The following is a 27,813-nucleotide window of genomic DNA, read 5'->3' as shown; positions in this document are numbered from 1 at the left end:
CATTTTAACACCAAAACTCTCATTGAGATCACCGATAAATATATAATTACCTCTAAGGAACAGGGAAGCGGGGGGTGGAGGTAGAAACTGATATACAATCCTCTTGATTTTCGGGAACATTTCTGCTCTAGGCTGTAATTACGAAAAGTAAAGAGTAACATCAAACCGCAAAATGCACAAAATTTATTCCATATAGGAGGGTGGCTGACCCTTGGTCATCCCCAGCCTCCCCCTCATGGTTGTTTAAACTCCAGATAATGCTTCTTAGATCGAAATTGAGAGTTCTAGTCCTTTTTTTTAGATCGAAAGTGATTGGAAAACTAACAAGCCCCCCTTTCCCAGGACTGTTTTTGATGTCTGGTCCTTTTTGATATCTAGAAGGTGATGACACATCCACGATCTTTATTTGGTAAAAAAAAAAATTCACCAAACATTTGTAGATGAGAAGTTTAAAGTTCTACAGTAGGGTTCTCTGATTGTTTTGTTGTTAGGAGGGGGTAGATACATCCAAGGGTACATTTTAATGCCAAAACACCTTAACTCCCATTGAGCTTTCAGGTAAATACAGAATTAGTTCTAAGGATGGGGCAGGGGTTGTATGGAGGGAGAAATTGATATTCAATCCCTCTTGATTTATGGGAATATTTCTGGTCTACGCTGTTATTATGAAAGTAAAGAATAACATTAAACCCCCAAATTAGCAGAATTTATTTCATATGGGAGGGGGGCTGCCCCTTCCTCACCCCAATCTTCCCCTCGTGGTCGTAGAGACTTCAGAGGATGCCCGTTGGATCGAAAGTGATTAGACAATAACGAGCCCCTGTCCTTAAACTGTTTTTGATACACTTTTTGTTACCCCTTAGGGCATCTGGTCGATATTTTGAAGTACCTATTTCGTACTTTCTCAATAGCTTCTCAATTTTGCGTATGGAGGAATTTTCCACGGGTAGATTTTTTGCACGGGGAGGAGGAATTTCTCGGGGGATTTTCCGTGGGAAAACCAGCTCCCATTACTGATGTTCCCCCTTATTTTCTTTCTTTTTTTTTACTGCTAGCGGGGCAGTGGAACATTACAGAGAACTGTTTAAGGGCTCACTTGAAAGAACATTGCTATATTTAGCGCCTTTTAAAAGTTGACTAAGAATACTAAAACGACTAAGAAAAATCGATTTTAAAGCTACATCTTAATTCGACTCTTAAGCTACGATATAAATTACCTAGAGAAGACAAACACCTTCCTTTCCTTACAAAACCAACAGTTATTTTGAACCTGTAACTCGGTATAGCTTTAAGATTTAAATGAAGAAGAAAAATCGAATTAAGTCCGATTTTTTCATTAAATTTAATTAAAAAAAAATTTAATTTTAGTTTTATCAACGCATAAGTCAGGGCTTAGGTTAGCCATTTGGGATAAAAGTAAAATCAGTGTAGCCTGTTTGAATTTAAAACGATTCATCATTAATATCACCACGTAAATTAAACTGTTTCCAAATACTCATTTTTTTCCCTTTTTGAAATCATAAACAATCCTAACCTCTTTTTCCAATTACACAATTCAACAATTTTGTTTTGTACTTCAATAGCTTCAGTCCCATCAACTGCTTCTACACGTTTGACTCCTGGAGGCTCAAAATTCTTGACTTTCACAGTTCGATTACGCTTTGCATCAGGAACCTCTCTCAAAGGCTCAATATTTCTATCTGCCACTGCAGGGGTGTCATCTTCCTCTTCTTCTTGAAATACATAACGCAAATTATTAGGATAATATCAGCGAGTGCTTAAAATTCGGCTACAGTGCCTAAGCTATAATATGTTTTTTTTTTCTCTCATGGTTAAGGGTGATTTATAAGGAAAAATACTTAAGTTATGTGAAACGCTTTAAATCTGAAAAAATAAAGTCTGAGACTTGCAAAGGAACAACAGAACCCTTAAACAAAGGAATTAAAACGACCCTTAAAACCATAGAAAACCATGGAATTTCGGTTTATCATAAGCTAATGAATCGTGGTAGCTAAGGACATCGTCAAACAACCAACAAAAAATAAGACAGAACAAATGAGGAGCGTAACTGAAAACTTTATTCCTAGAAAGTGTTTAAATGCCTTCCGAGCTTTTGACACCCTGGAAGACTCCAAACAATCAACCACCAAAACAGTGAGTTTTTCTTCTGTATGAGGGTGGGGAAATATTCGACTAACGCAATTAATCCCATAATCACGGGAATCACTAGCGGATGAGGTGCTTTAACTTATGATGGGCACTAAAAACCACGAGTAGATTAATTACTGGCGGATCAGCTGCTTTAAACTATGATGGGCGCTAAAAAAGATGAGTAGATTTATTACCAAACAAAATAATTATAAAATAAAAAATCCAATCAAAATACAGCCATTGATTGTTATTTAGCTTTGCAAATTAGGCATTTTGGTCATCAGGTCACCAGGGTCTTACTCTCAATTTTGCTTCTTTATTTTATTGAAGTTTTTTTTTTCCTTTTCCTAGCCATTTCGATGAATTCTCGAAAACGGCTGTTTAGCTGTTTACTTTTTTTGGAAAATTGGCATCGTGGGATTCTGTGGCCTGAAAAAACGATCTAGATAGGTCACGAGTTTGAGAAAATTGGTTAAGATGCGATAAATTAGAAAAAAGGAATCATATGAGTTACGTCATATTTATATACATCAGTATTATAATGACATGATGTATTAATACAAAAGGCTGCATTCGTGTTATATCCGTAAATGACTCCATATAACTAATTTTATCTGAGGAGGATTATCAGTGTATCTTGAGAAGCTCTCTAAGGATTTTTCTATGAGGATAATTATTCGTCTAGCTCGAGAAACTCTCTAAGGAGTTTTATGATTCAAAACGCAATCATTACAATAAGTGTAAATGGTGATTCGTTGAAAAAAAAAATGCCCAACCACCTGAGCTGTCAAACGTGATAAGTCCAAGAGAACGACCCAAACAACTTAAATTCACAATAGGTGAAAATGAACAGCCTTGACCATCAAATGAGACTAGACCAATTCGGGCAGCTAAGTAAAGGGCATTGAAAATTCGTCTGAAATAATAAAATACAAAATAAAGAAGAAAGAAAAATGCGGCTAGAAGACTTGCAAAAACAAGGATTAAACAAATTAAAGACGAAAGCGAAGAACGAAGACACTTGCAGTTAAAAGATAAGCGGCTGCGTGAATCAGGGAGTGTCAACAACGAAAGTGAAGAACAAAGACACTTTCCATAAGAAAACAAGCGACACCGAGAATCACAACGTGTAAAAATTGAAAGTGAAGAACAGAGACACTTGCGGTTAAAAGACAACCGACAGGGAGAATCAAAACGAACTAAAAATGAAAGTGAAGAACATAGAATTGTGGAGTTAGAAGAGACGCTGGCAGCAAGTATCAGAGCGAGTCAAAACAAAAGTGTAAAAAACAGAATTGTGTAGTTAGAAGACAAGCGATAGCGAGAACTAGAACGTATCCAAAATGGGAAAGAAGAAAAAAGAAATATTAAGTTAGAAGAAGAACACCATCGTGATCTTCGGTGCAAGCTAGCTGTGGCGCAAAACTCAATACCAATCAACAAAGATACCCTAAACTACGAAAATGCTAAGTGATTGGGATCCTTTAATAAGTATTCACTATGGAGCATTCCATATCCCCGAGGAAAGAGTACCAAACACAAGTAATCGATTTTGAGACTGCTGCCTACATGGCCGAATTGCATTGCCATCTCCATAATTTTCAAATGAGTTGGTTCGCCTCTTTTGGGACCTCATATACTCTCTAAAGTTTCATAAACGAATCCGAAACTTGACCTCATGTTTTGCTTTAGCTTAATTCAACATAAGCGATGATCGAACCATCAATAGTCGTAATGTTTTTAGCTTTAAAATAGCTGGACAAATTTATCAAACAAAACCAATTAAAAGGCACATCCATCACAAATCACTGAAGGTGATTTCGAACCACCCTACTTTTTAGACCCCAATGAAGCTGTTAAAGAATGCCTCGCACATCCTTTAAATTATGGGGTCTTTCATAGCCTAATGGATTTCTTGGAAGAAATGTTGTGAGACACAAAAAACTAAACCAAAGGTTACATAAAAATGCGAGAAGCGGAGAATGATGTTGATCAACGTGCTGCTTCACTGGGTCAACAGTCTCCAATCGTGCAGTTTATTTTTACAGTGCCAGATTGCGTCGATTTTAGACGGTTCAATATCCAGAGGTAATTTAATTGAAAAAGTATCCGGAGAATGACTGCCAAATCAAAATTTCAATTTAATGAAGGATCGCGTTATTTCAGCTTCATTCAACAAAGAAGCTTGTAAAATAAATGTGAAAATTGTCAACCACCTCCCAGGACAATCCAAATCTTATAGATGTTACAATTGTGTAAAAGACAAAGAGGAAGGAGGAATTAAATTCACTCCGGAATTCCTCAATTCAAATTATACTACAAATTTACAACCCCATAACTTAATAGAAAAACACAATAGTTACGTTTTAACGTAACTTAGATATATCAGAAGAATGGGGAATAGAACCAGCCTTATTGTTAATAAATTATGTAACAAAATAATTAAGGCGAATATAATTACTGGGGAAAAACCAACAAAAGAACTTCATATTTCTCGAGTTACGCTAAACTCAAGTGAAGATCAAATAGGTGGTACTTTTCAAGGACATCAATTTTCACTCCAACCTGCATATTCAATGACAATAAATAAGTCGCAAGGCGAAACTTCCACATTGGTTGGCGTCGACCTCTGCATTCCTGTTTTTGATCACGCTGTTTTGTACGTGGCATTTTCCCGTGTTAAAAGACAAAGTAGCTTAAAAGTTCTGCCAGAAAATGAACGACAAACATATAATAGTTGGAAGGAAGCATTGGAAAACTGTCAAAAAAAAGACGTTTATTGTTAGAATGCTATACTATAAAATTGAATCGATTAAACGAGCAATGACTGTGTAGGCTATATGTGTGTATATAGATCTTTCCTCGAAATCGGTTACATAGCTGTTTCTCTTTTTTTCTTAAAACTAACATAATAATATTTCTCACCACAAGAAGGATCTTAGTAGGTGACAACTTTAAGGAAGAATTCGTATTTTTTCCGGGGTCGTTGTATCAAACCTATCGTGACTGGTGACGCTGTGACATCATGAAGTTCACATTGGCTGCGATTAGAAGACAAGCGATGATGAGAATCAATATATACAGGCCTGCCGCGTAGCCGTACCGGAGACCAGCGGGCAGACCACCGGTCCAGATATGTATATATATGTATATATATATATATATATATATATATATATATATATATATATATATATATATATATATATATATATATATATATATATATATATGTATATGTACATTTGGATTTTATATATGTTGTACGTCTTGAACCTGTAGAAAATAAAGAGATAACTAAAACAAAGTTTAAAAAATTGAACATGAATTAAAGACAGAAAAAGCCATAATACGGTTTAGTTAGACTTACCATTGCACCAATCTGGTAAAGGCGGACAAGACAATATGGCATTGTCTTCATTTCCCCATCTTTTATAAAGTTCATCTAGATAATCTTGCTTATATATTCCGGGAGGCCTGGAAAACAAATTATAACTTCTTTTTATGTGCATTATTTGTTTTGTTCTTTTAAGCATTGCTTTCGTTTAATACTAGAAAAATAATCTAGATACTACCCGTGTAGGTAAGAATTTGCTACTTTCTAAGAGCACCGCTATGATATTCTCCTAGGAAGTGCAGGTGCAAACAAGAGTATCGTCAAGGATTCAATTAAGAATATTTCACATTTCCCACGTTGTTACGTTTTGAAATGTTTTCTAATTTACACCCTTTTCCCCTGGTGTCACCCATGCTACCTCCTACGCATAAAACACATTACAAAAAGTGTAAAAAGGTAACTGTGGGACTTCGCCATTACAAAAGAGATACTCCCTATTCTTAGGACATTCTTCTCTGGAAACCCTCTATGGCTCAGGCCTTTACACACTTTCAAAATTTCATTGAAAAAAATCTGAATAAATTTATCTAAGTTATGTAAGTTATCTGAGTAAATTAAGCTAACTAAAGTTGTTTGTATTTGATTTGTATTATCTTTTGTCCTTTTTTGCTTTTAATGTATTTTGTTTTGTCAATTATTTTATTTTATTTATTATTATCAATTATTTTATTTTTATTATTTCAATAGCTGCTGAAATAATAATTGCTTTATGGTATTCATTTCCTCATACCCTACAAAGTTTAACAAGATGATCTTAGTCATAGACCACTGAGCTGGAAAGGGGAATACACCTTTTTTTTTTCTTTAAAACTAAAGTCAAAACGAAAGTGGTTGTCATCGTTACCTCTTACAGTTACTAGGATTAATCAAAAAATGAAAATAAATGATATCAAGTTATATTTCAAGGAACTGTATTAGCCATTCGTTGAAGACCATTGATTGAAATTTAGCCAGTTAACGCCTGTTAAAACGGTATGTTAGCTCCATGAACTTCAATAGTATTTTGTGTTGAGGTTTTTACTGCGCCCTACCAACTATCAATCCGAATCAATTTATCAAATATCGATCTTTCACTCGACAACCTCTTCTTATCATCTTTTTCTCTATAAGACGAAAAACCTCCTCAACGCCAAAATCACCATTTTAAAATTTTTGAATGTGATGGAAAAATTACATGTTCATGTTTTCATTCATGGCAAATTAAGGGTACGATCCAGACACCGAATTTCATTGATGAAAATGAATTATTTTTGTTCCATAAAACAAATAATTTGGTACATTATCTCTCTTTTAAGTATAAAAAAGAAATGAGAGTAACAACCCTTTTACAAATCATAAAAACAATTACAAATTATAAGCAAACAAGTGACTGATTTTGTTCTTATCCACTATTTTGAAATGAATCCAGCAACAAACACTTAATAGTCATTGATCATAATTAACTTCTGGCTACAAACCACAAAGAATCCTCTAGCCACAGTAGATATATCTGACAAATATAAAAGTTAATTAACATAAATTTGGACGGGGGATTACTAACATTGGCAATGCAGCATGAAAGAGACTTGAACACAAGTCACTTAAAAAAAAAAAAAAAAAAAACTTTCTGTGACAGTCAGCAATCAACTAAATCTTTAGTGATACAAGGTAAACAGCAAAAGGAAGAGTCTAGGAAAGTGATGAATAAGGAAATTCATAGCAGCAAACAGCATAGAGGTTCACCTAGGAATATTATGGACTAAATATATGGTTTTTTGTGCTTACATCCCACACCCTGTCATCAGAGAAATGTCTCTAATCCCCTCACACTAAACAAAAGGACAGACCTGAATGTAATTACATTGAAGTAAAGTCTACATTGTATGCTTATTCAAAATAATTTAGCTATAACAGGATAGGAATTATTCACAGAAATTTGATTTCCATCATAAAATGTGTATTTACCCATGAAATGCTTTTAGTTTGCTTTCTAAAGTTGAATTTCATTACCTTTTGGTTGACCAGTTTTTAAAAATACAAATGAAAATAGAAAAACGATAGAGTGCACCAAAATGAGAAGGGAGATGAGTGATACACATTTTGTAATGGAAATTCCTTTTTTTACGAGTAATTGCAACCTTGATATATTTTAAGTATTCTGAATAAGCATAAAATACAGACTTTATTTCAGTATAGTTGCACACAGTTCTAGCTTTTAGAGTACCCAAAACTCTAGAAAACGGAATAGATACATCAAAAGAATCAGCTTATTATGCTGATTCTTACTGATTCTATGCTGATTCTACACATAAAAATTCAAAAGCCTGAGAAAATTTGCCTGATATTTGAAATAGAGGAAAAGACCCCCTAAAATTAAAAGAATTTTAATGAGAATCACGCAACCAGATTCAGTGTACCAGAGAACCCTACAGTAGAAGTTTCAAGTTCCTACCTGCAAAAATATGAAATTTTGCTATTTAAAACATAATAAAACGCACTAGTTTCCTTTACACCTTGTTTATGTTTTTTATTGGTACAAAAGTGGATGTCTTTGAATTTAACCTTCAGCCTTAGAGTAGCAGGCGATTAAATACGATAATTCCTTTTAATAACGAATACCATCAAGCAAAACACAAAAAGCCACAGACAAATAAAGTAGTGAAGCCGACCAGTAACTAAAAATGTTGTAGATAGAAATAGTATCTAGGGACAAAAAGGACAATACATCGAGACAAACAGACAATTCCAAGCGATAAATCCCTATGGTTTTATTTCAGAAAATTCCCTTTTTTCTATATTTGATGTTGTCCCTAGTCAAAAAAGGAGCTATCCCGCAATTACGCCTTAATAAATATTTACGGAATAGGATAACAAAACAGAAAGAACCTTAATCGTAATAACTAAATTATCCAAAAACCTATATTAATTTAGTAAGGAGGGCCTAGCAGTAATTAATAGCACCTTATAGAAGAAAGAAACAGATAATGAATAAACCAAAAAGAAAAAAGAAAACAGGACACTTTTGAAGTATTAGAATATTTAACAATGAAGTCAATGAGTTAACAAGAAGAAATGAAGTCACATAACCATTTTAAAAAAGTTTGGTGGACTGATTCTTTTGTTTTGACTCTTGGACAAGAGTCAAAAACCCTGTTTTAAAAAATTTAACCTGACAATTCTTGAAAAATAGAACCCAATGAATGTCCCATGATTTTAAAGTGTCAGGAGGGGAAGGGGATTTTTGACAGGAATGAAGCAACAAATGCAGTTCCTCATTCATAAAACTCATACCTGAAACGCTCAAAGGAAGAGTAAATGGCCACATCCAGGGGGGGGGTACGGGGTTTGATTCATTTCAGTGGTTATATATCCAACAATAAAATAAACAAAATTTCTGGTTCAACAGAAAAAAAACTAAATGCTCAAACTTTACACCCTTTTTCCTTTTTGTTCATCTGATGATAGTGAACATGGCTAGGCCACGTTCTATGAATAAAGGTGACCAAAGGTGACCAAAAGTGACCCATCAAGCTGGGACCAAAAGAAAAGTAGGATATCCTCAAGTGGGACAGGATGAGTTCATAAGAAGAGATTTCAACAAGATGAGAACTTCATTGGAGGGAGTAGAGTGAAATTTGTAGCGCACTAAGTAGGAGGAGCTTGCACAGCTATATTTCCATTGGGTGGGTTGGTGCTGTGTTGAGCTAGCAGCAGCAGCTTTTTTCTCAGGGATAAGCTTGGATGTCCTCCTCTTATTAGTCTCTCGTGCTCTTGGGACAAAGTTAGTTGAAATCCTTTACTTCTTTTAAAACCTTTTCTACAACTCTCTATTTCAAATGTATTTTTATACTATTAGAGAAAATTATATGTGATAAATTGTAGCTATTTACACACAAATCATCTTGCAAGCCTCACGCTAAGGAGGGAATATTTTCTTTCTAATACTACCAAAAGATTGACTTATCCCCTAGGAATACTAAAACACTCTGGAAAAATATTCACAAACCCAAAATCCCTTCTTGAATCTACTCCCTCGGGGCCCAGATTTGTGTAAACCTATGACCATTCTGTATTTCAAAATTTTGGGTTGAGGAATTAAGACCCAGGATAAATACCCTGAGTAAAGGCTTAATTCCCCCCCCCCTAATGACTCTTTGCTTTCTTCTTACTAACAACTATGTAGCCTTTCTTTTCCAACATATCAATGCCACTAATCTGGATGATCTGGCTACCCATTATAATATCTGGCTCAATAAAGAAAAAAACTTGCCGTTTTGAGCTGAATTCCTGGATAGCAGCTTCCAACTGAAATCCAAAAACGTCCACAAGGTATGAAATTATGAGAAATCCTGTCCTATTGAATCCATGAGTGCAGTGAATGGCTGAAACATGTTGGAAGTATATAACTTCCTTTAAGGCGTTAAAAAAAGAAAACACATTCTCAGACATTCAACTATTTTTTACAACTATTCTCCATAAACAACAAATTCAATAAAGGTGGAGGGGGGCAAGGAAACCAGACTCACTTTATAAAGAATGCTTGGAGCACTGAACCTCCCGACCCCTTTAAAAAAAAATCTTGAGGATCCTAAATAATCCAAAAAAGCGTAATTAAGGCATACAAGGGTTTCCAGAGTAGCAAATAGCTTCCAGAGTGGAACTTCCTTAACATATTTTTAAATTCGCAAAGTATGATTAAATAACATAGGTTTTCATGTCCAGGGAGGGAAATATGAAAAAAAAAATTATTTTGAAATTTTTATTCCATAGCATGATTGAATAACTTGTAATATTGAAACTCAAGACGCACAGGTTGTTACAACAAAACTTCAAGGCAAAGTCTGTTTAGTAAAAATAGACTTAACATTTGTTTTATATTATTCCTATAGTAAGGTGTGCACTTAAGTGGACGTCTTGATTTTACAACTTTTCTCTAGAAAAACAAAAATGATAAAAATGTACTTGGAGGAAATTATTACTTTTAACATAAAAAGAAATACATCAGACAGCAAATACAGATTGGCATGAAACTTGCATCTTGGACTCCTTGGTCTAAGAATACCCCAATTCAGACAAAATAAATACCAGTCCCCAAAGGGGCCGACAAAGGGCCAAAGTTTTTACAGAGCCACTTCTCATGGAAGGGTGGCCACAGGAACTTGGCAGGGGGCTCATTCCGTCAAGAATTGAGAGCTCTAATGCTCTTTTTAAGATCATTAGGGCAACTAGCCTTCTTTTCGGACCTTTTTCTTAAATTGAGAACTTTCCCAAAAACATTTTAAAACACCACTGAAAACACTAACTTATTCAAAACACCAACTTATTCGAGTTCTTTCTTTAGTTCCATTGCCAAACGTTCTCAACTTGAAGCTTCGGACTATAAAGTTTCTTCATATGGCATTAAAGGCCAAGATTGGGCTTGCGAAGTTCGACTTCAAGGACTTTACAAGTTCAGGTTGAAGTCATTTTAGCACTGAATAAATATACAACTCCGGGGGGACTGGAAAAACTTAAACGAGATTTGGCTGTAGGCTATACTATTATCGTTTTTATTTGTTTCCATTGTTCTAGAGCAACAATCACAGAATGGCATTTTAGGAAAACGTGAAAATCACAAATTGACATCAAACTACAGTTGACTTTCATTAACTCAAAATTCACGGGACCACGATTTTCTTGGAATTACGTAGAGTTCGACTTATGCATAGCTCGAGCTACAGAGCCCTTTCTACATAAGATTCGATTTATAAAGGTAAGGAGTTATAGTTACAGAGGTACAAAATTGCTAAATTTACTCCTTACAGCCACTGCAGAGTTAAGAGTAACTTCATTAGTGTATTATTGACTTGATATCAATAATTGACTTTCATATGCCAAAAATAAATTTAGTTTGCTAGGAAATAGAAACCAGAACATTAACAGACAAAAATATGTTAAACAAAATTAATAAATATCAAGGTTTAGACGTTGCAACCTGCATACTGGGGTTTCGACCAACAGAGATCTGTTGAAAAAACTTCGAAATACCGAAGTAAAATTAGACTTGAGGAGGCAAAGTGAAAATTAAACTAGATCTACGTTGCATGGGCAACGAGAGGTGTCGCGGCAAACTTTGTTCGGCTTCGCCGAGTAAAGTGTTGCGAGAGCAACACTTTGGGTTTGTTTCCTCACTGCGATTAAACGCTGAAGCTGTTAATCTGTAAGGATCTTAAAATAAATACTAGGTACACCAACTCGCAAAAGTTACAAACCCCTCATTGCCACTAGTAAAAGTTGCAAACCCCTCAACACTGAAGATGATTATAGCCTAACAGCCAATTATTACTTACAAGTCCCTTACATGTTTTATCACTACAACCAAATTGGTCTGATCATCAAATATACCGGAAACAAATAATAGGTACATCAAATAGCAAAAGCTGCGAACCCCTCATTGTCGAAGATGCTTATGAGCTAACAGCGGATTTTTGGTTAAAACTCCCCTATATATCTCACAATTGGTATCGGCCTATTTTTGGTTTCAGCGTGTACCTTACTACTGAAGTTGTCAACCCCTTTAAACTTTCAAACTGGCATATCTCATGAAGGAATTTTTCTACCGTAAAATGGATGTCATAAAAAAAAATCTATCTTTCTTAGTTCAAAAGTTGACTTTTTTGCCATAGGCCAAATTTCTAACATCATCACTTAGAAAGGAGCAAAGGATAAACTCTAATTTCTTTAGTAATGAGAGAACTTTTAAGGATAAGAGACACATCTAATACCATTTCTCTACCGCAATCCCAAGTGCAAAAAAACGAATGATAAACTCAGCTGAAATCACAAACAGAAATGGGTAGAAACAGTAGATTCTTGGCTCCAGTCAAGAGTTCTAGGAAGGTTTCCAAAATGCAGTCATATTCATCAATCCGGTCTAAGGTCCACACTTTCCGTGAAAACCAGACAGGTTAGACCCTTGCCACTTTCTAGGAATAATCTGAAATCAGGGTGCTAGGAAAAAAAAACACGACAAAACCAAAGTGTTGCTCTTTCAACACAATGGCAAATAATCTACTGAATTTCAAGTTACTGAGGTAAATTTTCAGGTCACTTCGAGTTACAGAGGTAAAATATAAACACAAAATTATTTCAAGTCATACATGGTTTTTTCTTCAACTTAAGACAGGTTTTTCCAAGGGATTTAAAAATAATTCGAAATATCGAAGATGTTGAGGTTCGAGCTATCGAGAGTTGGCTGTACTACAAAGCCAGGGAAAAAGCAGCAGGAGCACAGATAAAAAAAAAAAAAAAAAAAAACTACCTGATATACTAACCGTGAGCGTATTAGATGCATCAAGCTAAACATTCAGCAGGCAGGATAAAAAAAATACTGGAATTGAAAGGTTCCTGTAAAGCAGAAGGCCCAAATGCCACATTTTCTCCATTTTCAAAGTTTTAAGTAGGATTTCCCTTTCAATAAGAAACACTGACAATGCAGGCAGTGATATTCTCTACAATTTACTATGGTGTCAGTTCTCGAAAACTAGGGGTGTGTCTATTTTTTCAAAATCTAGGGGGCAGTTTTGTTATTAAAAAAAATAAATAAATAAAAAATTCTATGACAATACCAAAAGAAAAATATTTTTGAAAATCCAGAATGCTCACCTCCCGACAAATCGACGCCATTAACAATCTAGATGTTCGTGGGAGTTACAACAGGGGAGGGGGGCAACAAAATCTGAAATGTTTGCATGGTTTCCCACAACTCATACAAGGCCAGAATGTAAGAGATTACACAACCTTTGTATTTGGAGTTACAGGCAAATCATCTGGCTACTTGCTTGAAAATTAATGACGCTTCAAGTCATTATGGAAATGCAACTCACCAGATAGTCAACATCACTTTAAGTTTATTGGACCATAAGGCTATCTGATCTCATTACATTTGACTAGTATGCATTTGTGGGATAAATATCTTCTGATAAGCTCCGTGCTGTGTTGGAAGTGACATGATTATACTAAGATGGTATACAATTTATCTGCTGCAAAGCTATATATATATGTATATATATATATATATATATATATATATATATATATATATATATATATATATATATATATATATATATATATATATATATATATATATATATATATATATATACATAGACAAAAAAATGGAAGGAATATGTAACAACACATGTTTTTTGTTTTTTTTAAGAGAAATCTTCTGGAATTCTTGCTCTCTTTTTTCTCCCACACAAAAAATGCAGCCTTTTACCAAAAACAGAAAAAGAAAGACAACATGAACAAATATTACCTATCTTTGGTGCTTAGTAGAGCAGTCTAGAGTGTTTTTTTTTAATTGATGTGCCTTTACCTCCTTGAATTCCTAAATAAGAATGATTTTCACTTCGCCCCAAATTATCTGAAATTAAAACAAAAGAGAAAAAAAAACTTATGAGCTAAATTCAAACCCAGAATGTCCAAGGATAGAAAAGCAACATTATTGAAGCATTTCAAATAACTGATATTTTGAAATTTACAAGACAAGGAGGGTAACCCCTTCTCTCTTCCCCCATGACAGTCAAGTAGATGGTAAAATGTCTTACCTATAGCACCAGATGGATTTCTGTCCAGAAATTCGTCACATACATCTTTAAACTCTTGATACTGTTCTGAAGTTGGAGCACTTTGATGACCTTCACACTTGATTTTTCTATACTGGATTCCAGCCTTCCTTATCACAGCTGAGTCATATCGCCGACCATCTTCTACTTTTGTTAAATCAATCCACAGACCTATTTTCGCCTTCAAAAAAATTGTGGCTAAAATTACTTAATAACAGGAACAGTTCAAAAAGAGGCCTTACCATTCTAAAGAAAGAAGATATAGCTCTGTGTACACTTCTCCTTGAATTTCATTTAACTTATTTGAGATTTGAGTTTGAAACATCTATTAACATTTGTCTAAATTCACTAACGTTCTATACTTCATCTTTAAAATGATCTTTATGATGCTAACACCATTAAATTATTCTGTATTGTGTGCAAGAGCAACAATTTGGTTTTATCTCATTTTTTTTTCTTATGCAGCAAATTTACATTCATTACTAGAAAGTGATAAGGGACTAGCCTCCGTGGTTTTACAGCGAGTCTGGACGTCTGGCTGGATTAATGAATATATTACATTTTGGAAAGTTACAATTAATCCTTGCATGGGCAAAAAAAAAATGGTCTTTGCTTGTCATTGAGCCAGAACCTACACTTGGACAGCTGGAATGAAGTTTTACAGTTTAAGTCAGAGAGGATTGTTTGAAGTTGTTCCGTCAGGCTTTTGTTTCTTTAAGCCATAATTTGCATTTGAGAAAAGCTCTGTTTCAGGAGGCAAGCTAGTAGGTAGCAATTTCAAATTGAAGTTATGCTAAAATCTGAAATTGCTGACGGTTTGCAACAATACCCTGGCCCTATAGCCAAGATATTTTCTTAAAATAACACATGAAATAATTTCAGAGCTTTTAAAGCAGCTTTTTTTCACGGATCTGAGTGCTGCTATCTATATTTACAGGCTATTCTGTTTATGATTTCATGCTGTGTTTGGGATTGCATTAGAGGAATAACCAAAAATTAGAGGAATGCCACCTAAAGTTTAAAGAGTTCCCTAATGAAATTGGAGGCACCATTTTGAAGATTTTGAGAGGCTTATAACTTCTTTGTTATAAAAAAAGGAGAATTCTGTTTAAAAGTAAGCCTAGACCTTATTGCTGGCAAAAATAAAATGGAGTAAAAATAAGCCTATGACCCCTCCATCTCTCCCCTCTTCTATCCCAAGTTTTTGGAAAAAGAATAGTTATTTTGAACCTTATTGAACCAGAATCATGGAAGGAGTTTTGATTTCTATGATTTAAGAGACAAAGTAAGGTGGTGGTCCTAGATCACTTCCACTCTGGAAATCCGGCTGTCAACATTGTATGAAATAAAATCATTTAAGGAATTTCAATCTGTATGACTGGAGCTTCAAAGAAGACATAGAATGTTTACCCCCCCCCACCAAACAATTATCGACAGAAGAATTGTCAGTTGCAACCAGGGACATCTTATATGGGGGGGGAGGGCATGATACAAATAAAATTAAAAAAGTAAGCATGTAACACATTCTACGAAATAAAATCATTTAAGGAATTTCAATCTGTATGACTGGAGCTTCAAAGAAGACATATAGAATGTCTACCCCCCCAAACAATTATCGACAGAAGGATTGTCTGTTGAAACCAGGGGCGTCTTATATGGGAGGGGTGAACTCCTCAATGTTTTCAGCCAGTAGTGGTGTGAAGTAACACTATTATACTAACTCATTTTTTTTATTATTAGGGTAAATGGGCTGATGGAAGTATATGATGTACAATCTGTGAAAGATGATCAGTCTTGGTCATTAAAAAACAAAACAAAATAAGTAATTTTAATAGCATACTCAAATCAGTAGGTAAAAATGACCAGCAAGTTGGCAAAAAAAACTTTGGCTAGTGATGCCTCTTGTTGCAACTTGTTTGAACTAGAAATTAGCAAAGAACTTTCAGTTAAATGATAAAAAAAAACAAGGTAGACAAGAGTTCTTTCAGTGCCATCCTCTCCCTCCTGATAAAAATGTTAGTACAAAGTTAGGCTTGTTGCACCTTGTTTGAGCTGGAAACATACAAAGATTTAAAAACCCATATGATTGGAGGCAAAGTGTACAACATGGGCCCCTCAAATACACCCCCCTCTCTTACCACAGGAGTTTCTCATCATTATGGGTAGACTGAAAAAGGGGGGCATTTGATACCGTAAGACCACCTTCATTACAGGCTTTCCAGTAGAAATTCAGACAGGATTTTATTTTCATTCAATCAGCTGGACATTTTTAGGACAAGTTCCCAGGGCCAATGGAACATGAGAATAATTGCTCTCAGACATATGTTCCTCTTTTCTATCCAACAATCTGCTTGAAACTTATGGGGCAAGTAATTTTGCCCAAAGGGTACAGAAGGGATCAATTTTACAGATGTCCAAGCCTTCTGGACAATCTATGTTCTGCATTACAACTCACAATAAATTTAGCAGGAATTCTAGCTTGAAATTTAATTATAGTCAGATATACTTTAATACAGGAGTTGTAGATAGTTGAACTTTACAGTTCAAGGACTAGGAGGCTTCAATTTATTTTCTATCTGAAGATTTCTGCTCTATTGCAAGGAGTGAATCATAAGCAAAAACTGTAAAGTTTGTTTATTCTTTGGGACGATTGACAACATGCTCATGCTATTTGGTGTGCCTTTTGTTTGTTTGATGCAAGTGATTACTCAGCAGTTATAAATCATAATGCACTTCAAGAAACAGTTTTGTAACTATTAATAAAGAGCATACATACTGAACAATTGCAAATAGATACAGAATCAAACTATTTTTACCATCAAAAACATGGGTAACAATTAATAGAAGTTATGTTTTGAGGAAAAGCAACATTTGAGGAAACAATTTCAGAAACGACACAACAAGTTGTGCTTTGGTACAAATTAATGAAGGATTGGCTAGTATGCATATTGCATTTAAAAACCAACAACATTGAGATTTAAGTTTGTTGCAGGAACATAGCATCTTTTAAGACAATTTTAAGGGAAAAATTATTGTTTTTTTATTCTTCTTGAAGAATATCATGGTTAAAGTTCCAAGGGGCTGATAACACTACTGCTTATTCAATAGCAAAGTATTTTACACTTTGCTCAGCAAAGCAAAACAAACGTTGTTGTAACATTTTTTGTTGCCCTATCAATCAAACTATTGTGTCTCATATACTAATGCCCACTGATATTTCAATCGCATATACTGCTAATGAATTGCTGTCTACCCAATTAAAGAATATTATCTTAGTATAAAGTGATCACCAAAGTTTTTGCCCATTAAGTTAATGTAACTGGCCCAAAGCAAAGCAGGTAGAGGAATTATAATTTATGTTGATATCAAATGGATGTTCGATATGGTTATCTTGAAAATAGTTCTACAGTTGTTGAATCTACATACTAAGCAATAATTACCCTTTACAATTTCTAACTGCCTATTAAACCCCACTATCATTCAACAAAATAATGCGAAGGTGTCATAGATGTTGAGCAAATATCCAAAGCAAACTGCAAGAGCATTATTGCAGGAGATTATAACTTACCAGGTAGTGATTCGTGATAATATCTCTTTAAAGGACACCTATCTATGTTACCAGTTGCATACAGCCACTAAATTACCCTAAAGCATGGTCACGATATGACCCTCCTACATTGGAATTACTCATATTGAAATGTAATTTGAATTAACAGTAATAAATTACATTAATCTACATGGCGCTTTGCGCCACCCCAACACCTAGTTAGTGGGGGCGCTTCGCGCCCCCTCCCAAGCCCCCCCCCCCCACGCGCGTACCACCTGTGAATATATATATATATATATATATATATATATATATATATATATATATATATATATATATATATATATATATATATATATATATATATATATATATATATATCATGAAAAGAGAAATCACCAATGCAACAGCACAAACACAAAAAAAAAAAAGAAAAAAAAAAAGAGAGAGACAGAAGGAGAAAAGGAAGACAGTTTTCCTAAATTAGTGATTAATATAGACCAGCACTTGAATGAGGCTTTAACCCTACTCATCCATACAATCACATAGGTCAAACAGCATAGCCACACACAATCAACCATAAAGAATAATCCATGGACAGGCAGTCATGTCGTCAATAAGTATAAGTCGTCATTTACCAAACAATAGAAATAATAATATAGACAAATAATTCAGAGGCAACACCCAACATAAGGGCTCATCAGGAGAATACACTGGCCTATATAGGGTTTCGCCACTCTAAATTCTCTACCCAGCACAGTGTTGTGGCTACCACAGAATATCCATGGCATCCCCACGCCAGGTATCATCCCCAAAATACATGCCTATGAAAGAAAAAAAAACAGCAAATGTAAAACAACCAAGTAAAACCAAAACAAGCTTATCCTGTTAATATATCCCTCCCTTTAGCAACAATAGGTAAACTAAATATTATAAATTTTACCAAATCACAAATATTAACACATTGCAAAAAACCTGAATGAACTAAACAATTATGGAATTCATCTTTACCATGTGGCTAATTTTTAAGAAAATCCGCTCAATTAGAAACACAATTCAAAATAAATGGCGCTGCAACAACATTTCTTGAACCTCCAAAATTAGTTGAAAATTTCTTTAAGTATTTCTAGATAATTCTTTTGATATTTATTTAAAAGTTCGTTATAATGAAAACTAATTTTTTTAAATTGCCAAGTTAATTTATTTGCAGAAAAACCTCTTGATATCAATTTTTGGCTTAAGATTTTACATCTATTTTTAAAATCAATATAATTACTACAAATCCTTGCATAACGAAGTAACTGTGAGAAAAACGCTGAATATGTGATATTTGAGTGTATATTACTTTCAGGGAATGGGAAATATATATATATATATATATATATATATATATATATGTGTGTGTGTGTTTTTGACTACGTAAAACTTGCGAATATACAATATTCTTTGATGTCCCATTGTTTATGCATATAAATAGATTGTCAGGTTTACTGACTCTTGAACATGCAACATAAAATTGTCCATGGGAAAAACAATCCGTATTCAGATCTATACCTGGTTATTCTAATGATTGCCCTTGAGCTTTGTCGATGGTGATTGTTAATCGAACATTCCGTGTCCCTGTCGTCATTTATATATCCCCCTGTGCCCCCGGCATTGCCCTTGTAGTTGTGTCCCTGAGTCCCGGTCGTCATTTATATTCCCAGTATCCCGGTCGTCATTTGTGTTCCAGTGTCCCAGTCTGTAATTTCTCTTTGAGCGTCCCAGTCGTCATTTATATTCCCTGTGTCCTGGTTGTAATTTGTGACCTGGTCTGTAATTTATCTTTGAGTGTCCCGGTCGTCATTTATATCTCCCAGTCATTATTTGTGTCCCAGTCTGTAATTTCTCTTTGAGTGTCCCAATCGTCATTTATATTCCCTGTGTCCTGGTTTTTAGTTTTCTTTTTCTCCTTTATTTTTCAGTTTTTTTCCTTTTTTTAGTTTTTTTTTCTTTTTCAGTTTTTAGTTGTTTGAAAAAAAGGCTTCTGATAAGTGTGCAGTGGAAGGGTATGCTTCAGATGAAACTATTACTAGCACTGAATAATTACCTGTCATCAGAGGAGAGCCACAAGGAAATATCCTGATGCTCAAGTTATTCAGCATGTACATGTATGTAGATAATATGGATGTCCTGGCTAAGTGGTTGGCATGCTGGTTTTAAATTATGTTAGTTGTCTAATATTAGCATGTTTTTATGGAGGATGTGGTGGTATAAGCTTTGGAGGAGGCTCATTCAATAGGAAATGAAATTTTTTTTGCCTTTTTTAAGATATCAAAGTGACCAGAGGGTAACCAGTCCCCCCCCCCTTATGTGCTTTTTCTCAAAATGGATTTAATTAAATTTTTGAAATGGGAATTATGTTCAAAATAGTCCAAAATTAAGGCAACTACAACTTAGGAGTTGAAAGATCTCATATAGCCCTGGGAGCAAGATTTGTAACTTATGCAAGTTGCCCTTTGCAATTTTTACAGAAAAGTTGGTTAAATTAACTTTCAAGGAGCTCACTCAATTGGAAATTGATACTTCTAGTTCTTTTTTTAAGAGTCAAAAGTGATCAAAGGACAACCAACGCCCCCCCCCCCCTCCTTTCCTCAAAAACATCTGGTTACTTGGTATATACCTCCTTAAGGAACATAGTTAGGACCACTCTTATTTCTAGTATTGGTTAATGAAATTGGTAGGAGATTCCCCCAAAGGTGTTAATATGTAGATTACCTGCTGATCCTCAAAGTATGTCATAGAAATATCAAAAGTGGCCCCATCACAAACCTACCCATGTTTAGGACAAGGCTAAAAATTTACATACAAATGTAAATTCCACTAGGTGAATCATAATAACAATAAAATTTTTGAAATCCACTTCCATTTTTTAGACCCTATTCCATCCAAAACCCTATTCCTATAGCACCCAATGCTAGTGAAACATGTTAAACTTCTTGGTGTTGCAAATTTCTAATAATCTTAAGTAGTACATGCATATTTCAAGGATTCTTGGCTTTCCAGACAAAGGATAGTCAAAAATAAAATATCTAAAGTGGATTAAAATGGCAGAGTAACATCACCAAATGTTGACAATATTTTCACTGTGAACAACAAGGAAATCTTTGTTGGATCATTAAAGCTGAGAGGAAGTGGGCCATTCTAGATAGCAGTTGGAGATACTATTCTTGTGAGATATATGAAAAAATGTGAAAAAAAAAGCAAAAAGGTGTATAACCTAGGTCACATGATTACATTGCATATAACACCTTAGAATATGTTAGCTGAGCCATTTCTTCATGTATTTTTGGAGATAGTCTGTGCAGAAAAGAGCAATATCACACAATCAAGAGACTGTGTTTGTACTGGCTGGATTTTAACCCTTAAACTGCTGGGAATAGCTGATTTGAGCATTACACGAATTTTCAAGGCAATAATTATTTGGGCTATTGGTGGTGGGGCTGCTAAAGAACTGAGTGTTTACTGAGAAAATCTTTGCCCAAATAAGACAGATTCAGTTTTTTACTTGTGCATGTGCATGCAGTGTTGCCATATAATGCTGCAGAAAACCACAGGAAAAAGCACTATGAAACAGCCAAAAACCTCAACACCCAAAAAAGGCTTCTAATAAGTGTGCAGTGGAAGGGTATGCTTCAGATGAAAGGTCAAATGCTGTAAAATGTGAGGAATGTAATTCTTGGCTTTGCACTGGGTGCCTCTTGATATCTGATACAGAGTACAACATATTTAACAAAATGAACCAAAGACTTGGAAGTGTTTGGGTCTGCCCCTTCTGCAATACTGGCAGTAGCAAACCAACCATCTCAGACATTGTAAAACCACATTACAAGAACACAGGAATGAAATGCAGGGCATGTTTGACTCATTCAAACAGGATATGAGTGCTTCTCTGGACTCTGTCAAAACCAAAATCAATGATATTGAAGAGAATATAAAAACAAAAGTTTCTATGTTGGAAGTCAATGACAGTGTGAACTGTGTTGCTACTAATAAACTAGAAGCCAAAGTTTACAAAATAGTCAGGCAAGAACAAGACCAGTTTAACAGGCATCTGAAAATCATTGCTTATGGTGTACTATCTCAGACAGACAATGCCAAATTTATACACAAGTTCATGAAAAGTGAGTTCAAAATAGACATGGGTGTCATTTTAAACATGTGGCACCTGCCAGGAGGGCAAAACCATAGTGCACCTAGATCATCAGCTGCCACAAGGCCTGCTCCTATCTTATTCTCCATCAATTTGGGTAAACAGAGAGCAGAAATCTTGAAGCTTTACCAAACAAAAAAGGCACTATTGACTTTGACACAGATACATCTCAAGAAGATTGTCAGAAAAGAAAAGAATTGGTTGAAGAGATTAAAAGAAGAGCTGCTGCTGGTGAATAAATCTGGGAATAAGAAATAGGATCATGCCCTTGGGACCCCTAGTCCCAAGACAGATGGAGAACTAGATATGGCACAAAGTGATGTAAATAGTGTAAATAGGGAGCAAGAGGTCATTTGCAGTGAAACAAACTCAAGCTTTGCCAGCACTGAGTCACTGGTCTCATTGGACAAAGTTTTGAAACTGCCTGTTTGGGCAGTGAGAGCAAACATGACAACACTGACAGTGAGAGTGGCAGCAAAACTGAAATTGAAATCAGTTTCTTGTGTACTAGTGGTAATACTTGCATTGATGCTTACTGCTATTTGTAATAATAAATAAATAAATACTGCTAAAATAATAAACAGAAGTTAAAAAAAAACTCTAGAAATGTCTGTGCTTTTTATACAAATTCTGACTCATGCTCCAAAATTAATAAACTGAAAGCTGTGTGTTTTGATCTTGATATAGATGATATTTGTGTTTATGAAATTTGTCCTAAAAATTTGGTGTCAAAATTGGAAGAGTCTCATATCCAAAGCCTAGATTCAGTCTGTGTAGCTATTTGGATAACCCTGAGTGTCAGAGAGTAGCAGCAATATGTTGTATAACTAGACTGAGAGTTGAAACTGGGAGTTACTCTTTTATTTGTTATGATAGTAATTGGGTTGAATAGGCTATGTCTGTTTGAAACTCTACATTAGCCCTGAATCATTTATATTAAGTGTTGTTTACCATAGTCTGTCTGCCCCTGATCAATATGTTTCACACCTAGCTGTTTCAACAATCAGATTCAACAATCTTTTTGTTATGACATTTTAATATATTCCTAATGTTCAGTGGGTTAAAGGTACAGCCTAGCATTCCCCCTGAAGGTAGCCTCTCTTGTGTTGCTCCAATTTGGACAAGTAATTCAAAGCTCATCAACAGTCTGTGCATAGCAGATCCTACTAGGCTATAGCTGTTCCTAAATTTATGAAAAAATATAATCAAGAGATTTCAAGACAGGTAGAAGAAGGTTTCCTTCTCATATTTTTTTCTCAAAATACTTAGTCATACACCAATACATACATGTATTATCTCAGAGGATATATGGAATTAACTTCATATCAAGATGGAATTTCTATATCCTACACTAAGCCTAGTTAGGAAGTTAGTCTAGGATGCTAGGGAGAGCTAGATAGGCTTAGTTAGGCCTACCTAAACTTAGGAAAAAATTCAAGCTTTAACCTACCTCTTGTGCATTAGCTGTAAGAGGATCTCTAATTTTGAAACTCCTAGCTCTATCCAAGAGCATTTTAGGTGTAAATTTAGATTCTGGTGGCACACATTCATCATATCTTTCATCTAATGGATTTTTAAAAGCAATAAAATTGGATATAGTCTCAACACAACACCTGGGGCATTTGAGCCACCTTGGAGGCGGTCTTAATTCATATCGTGCTCTTTTTCTGTTCATATTGAAGCAAATTTTTACTAATGCAAATCTGACTAATAAGTTCCTTCTTCTTCTTCTTATTCCAGATCGAAAGTTCCAGGTCGAAATTCGCTAATATTCTTCATTTCATCTTTAAGGCGATTTTTACTATGATATTAATTTAGCGCCATCAGCCTAAAACTTCACAGATGATAAAGTTTCAAGTGTCATCTATGATTCAATTGGATTGTGATGTTAAATAATTAAAATAAGAATAAATTTGTAAGCTCTTTTTAAAGTTTCGGATATTGTGGCATCAGTTAGATGAGGGGGAATTCTCGACTGTCACTTGAGCTCTCCTCTTAGTTTTTGTATAACAAATTTATTGGCCTATTGAAAAATGTCCTTTCTTGATATCTTCATTGGATAAACCATACCTTTGCCCCCCTCCCCAACAATTTATAAATACATTTTACCCTCTCATCTACATTTCTGCGAATTGATGCCGTCTGTCATGCATTCCAATAATTTGCATCTTCCAAATTTAGGAGCATATGCATACATTGTTTCGAATGAGGTGTTGTTGGTTACATTGAGCAATTCAAATCGAATAAGAAAAAAAATACAAAAATCTTGGAAACGCTGTCAATTCAAATCCCTCCTTTTTTATTTGTTCCCAAGCTGTAGACAAAATAAATATGATTTGCCATGCGTAGCTGCACCTATTTGCCATAAAATATAAAAATATAAATTTTTGTGACTTTCTGATAAAATGCTCTTTTAATTTGTCGCCGAAACTTGTGAATCTCAACCGTTTTGATAAACTGGGACGTTGATTACACTTGAAACAGTCTAGCTTAAACCAAATAGATATTGTAAAAATTGGTTTTGACTGTGAAATGCCTTCCTACTTTGTACTCCGTATCTTATATGGACCAAGATATTGAGCAATCATTCGACTCTGTTGATAGAAGAGCTTTAGCGAAGGTCTTTCCTAGTATTATATACCAGACAAATATATTAAAGTGATTACTGCTATGTACGAGAATAAAAGTGTTGTGATTAAAGTAGAAAATAAGATTAGCAGCTGGTTTCGTATTAAATCAGGAGTTCAGCAAGGCTGTACTTTATCCCTCTTTACATGGATTTTTTTGATGGACTGCGTCTTAAGGAGCTTAAGAAAGGCAACGAAAGAACAGAGAATCAAATGGGGAGAAAAAACTGTCCTGGAATTAGATTATGCTGATGATTTAACTATCTTAGATGAAAGTGTGAGCAAGATGAAGGAGCTTTTAGAGGTTTTACAAGTTCAGGTTACTACAAGGGGTTTGAAAATTAATTAATGTTGAGAAGATTAAGTCGCTAAGGCTAGAAATAAGTGAAGATAGAAAGGTGACGTTGGGTTCCAAGAAGATTAAATAGGTGGAAAGCTTTACTTACCTTGGTAGTATCATAAGCAGCACAGTAGTTCTGCCTAAGAAAAGAACGAAATGGGCACAATTTTTTTGTTTTTTAGACTAGGGCACTTTAGACCAGCACGAGTTGTCGTAGAAACTTTAAAAAGCACTCATTCGATTAGTTTTTCTTCTTCTATATGTTTATATATTGCTGAGGAAGGCTTTTGGACACACGGCCGAAATATTCATTCAAATTAGATTTCCACAGTCTTGCGAAAAGAATTACCTATTGTTCTTTTTGTTTTTGATGGAAAGGCAGTGTGGTCTTCGTTGCTATTTTAAAAAAGCTTCTTATTCTAATCGAATGAACCTCGTGTTCCAGGAGTTATTCTTGAAGAATTGGGATAAACAGTCAAACTCAAGCATGGAGAGCCAGGCATTGAGGAGGAGGTATCTCCTCTCATATGCAGTATGAATTCTTTTCATTTTAAGTTTCAATATTGCTCCCTGCTTTCAGTTGAAAAAATTTGTTTTTTTGTTCTAGTCCTGATCGTTTTCAAATAATGGGAAATCCACCTTTCTTCTCCGTACAAAATCCCCCCCCCCCCCTAAGAAAGTTCCTCCATGGAAAATTTTGACTGAATAAAGTCCCCCCCCCCCCAAAAAAAAAAACCATCCCTGCTGAAAATTGCGCCCATAAATTTTCATCAGGGTAGTTTTGCCAAGAAAATTCTCTTTGTCAGCAAAAAGAAAGTAAGAAAAATTTTGCGTACAGGTTATGGCAAATTCTCCCTTTAAATTCATCCCCAGAAACTTCCCTGCCCATGGAAAGTCCCCCCGGAAAAGAATAGCCAAATTCATAACTTACAAACCTTATACAAGGTTCTTGAAGGTCATGTCATCTCCAGAGGCAGAGTTATTTAATCTTTAAGCTATGGTGCACTAAATGGATATCATAAACTTCAACCTGAGGACTTCACGGAAAAAGGGTGTGGGTTAGTTACCCTCCAATGTTTTCAGTCACTTAAAAGGGACAATAGAACTTTTGATTAACTAGCCCTTTCCCGATATTCTTGCACAATTGGTTTGATACGATCACCCTGGCAAAAAAAAAACAAACAAACAAAAGAAAAAACAAATAAATGCGGATCTGGTATCTTTCTTCTGACACAAAATTCCACGTTTTTGCAGGTAGGATGTTGAAACCTATACACTATGATTCCAGGATATACTGCATCTGATGGTGCGCTTTTCATTAGGATTCTTTGGTTTTGAGGGATGTTTCTCCCTTTATTCTCAAGCTCGTAGTTTTTAGTGGGTACATTAAACTTAATGAATTTTACATATTTGGAACCAGCATAAAAATCCAATCCTTTTAATGTATATATTGTTCTCAAAGTCTCATTTTTTAAAAGTTTCGGTTACTATTGGGCCGAGTCACTCCTTAGCCTACTTACAAGTCGTTACCCCGAACTGTTTGTTTGACTCAACAGCTGTGGAATTAATCACCTCGTACACATATTTCTGAGACCCATATTACGAGACTTCCACTACTTGAATGGATCAGTTTTTCTTGGAACTAAAGATTCCCTATTGAGAATCTGCAGTGCATGTATAGATTCGGCTGCTGACAAAGCATGTATGGCATTGGCTACTGAAATTTGCCATGTACTCCCCACAAACTCGCTTGATACTGTCGTGGCTGAATCACAGGGACTGCCACGGCACTTGCATCTTTTGATACAGATTTAGTAGCCTGAAAGGCCAAAAGGCCCCTTCAGAGGTCCTTGACAACATTTGAAAGTCCACCCTTACTAAATGTATTTTGAATTTGAGAACAAGCTATGCCAACTTATAGATGCAGGTATGTATGCTGTTCATCAGCATCTATGAGTCAATGGATTAAATACATCATTGTTCTTCTTCTCGGCCATTTCCAAAACATTTTTCTGTGTTGGATCTTTTCTGCTGGATGTTCACCTGTAGACAGCAGAAAAGTTGAACATAGTAAAAATTTTCAAATACTGATTTCGATATCGATATTCAATATTGATATTTTCTCGGATATATTTATATATCAATATCGATAATGAATATCACCTAACACTACTTTCAGATGGTTTCAATTAGTTGAAACCTAGATGGCGATCAATTAGTTTCTCGAATACGCACTTCAAATTAAGGATTCACCTTACAAACTGAAGAAGGAACTGATGCAGCTGAAACCGCATACTTAATTGGGAATTTTCAATATGTTAAGGAAAATCATATAGTTGAGGAATTTCTGACCACGAAGTATGGATAGATTATAAGAGTGGAAACTGACGCTAGTGTCTAACAGACGACATCTAGGGTTTGGTCTTTCTAGACATTTTTTCAAGTTTCATAATTTTTTTCTTTAAGAAACTGAGATCAGACAGTTATTTCTATTTTAATTTTGACAATAGCACTAATTTTACATTATTAACACACTGAGGAAAGACCAAAAATGCCAAATTGTAGATGGCATTTGTATTTTTTTTTTTTTTGTCAAGACTCCAGAGTAATTTCTTGGGCATATGTAGCAAGAAAAGACACATCATTGCTTGGTATAAACTACTTTTCGCTTTCATAAGTTAAATAAAGTATTTTGGTTGACAAATACGATTTTTCCTCCTGCTTCAGGGAATTTTGTCCCTGACTCTGTCAAAGTAGGGATACATTCGCTTGGTGCAGTTCTTTGTTCATTGACTAACAGTAGATCATGGCAGATACAGAGGTGGTTACTGGCACCTATAGGAGGAAGGTACTCAATGTTTACTAACAAACCTAGTTTGCTAGTGATTGATTGTTAGTTACAAACACCAAAAACAAGAAGAACAATAGGGAATTTTTAAAGACAGTGGGAAACAAATTAGAATGAATA

The 27,813-nt window shown here is 35.0% G+C and overlaps 1 protein-coding gene across 2 annotated transcripts in view; it reads right to left on the bottom strand.

Moving 5' to 3' along the window:
- Positions 1-23,649, bottom strand: part of LOC136030378 (mRNA-capping enzyme-like) — a 66,472-nt gene extending 42,823 nt beyond the window's left edge. Inside the window, exons 1-6 of one of the 2 annotated variants that reach the window (XM_065709302.1) lie at positions 23,631-23,649; positions 23,329-23,597; positions 14,122-14,320; positions 9,798-9,909; positions 5,522-5,628; positions 1,535-1,733 (exon numbers count right to left, since the gene is read on the bottom strand). In XM_065709302.1, coding sequence (XP_065565374.1) covers positions 1,535-1,733; positions 5,522-5,628; positions 9,798-9,909; positions 14,122-14,320; positions 23,329-23,553 — 842 coding nt within the window. In that variant the 5' untranslated portion in view covers positions 23,554-23,597; positions 23,631-23,649. The remainder of the gene's footprint in view (positions 1-1,534; positions 1,734-5,521; positions 5,629-9,797; positions 9,910-14,121; positions 14,321-23,328; positions 23,598-23,630) is intronic. The other variant, XM_065709303.1, reaches the window with a different exon arrangement.
- Positions 23,650-27,813: the final 4,164 nt, after the last annotated feature.

This window comes from Artemia franciscana, chromosome 8, assembly GCF_032884065.1.
Source record: "Artemia franciscana chromosome 8, ASM3288406v1, whole genome shotgun sequence".
In the NCBI taxonomy this organism is placed as follows: domain Eukaryota; kingdom Metazoa; phylum Arthropoda; class Branchiopoda; order Anostraca; family Artemiidae; genus Artemia; species Artemia franciscana.
This window is presented reverse-complemented; position numbering and strand designations above follow the sequence as displayed.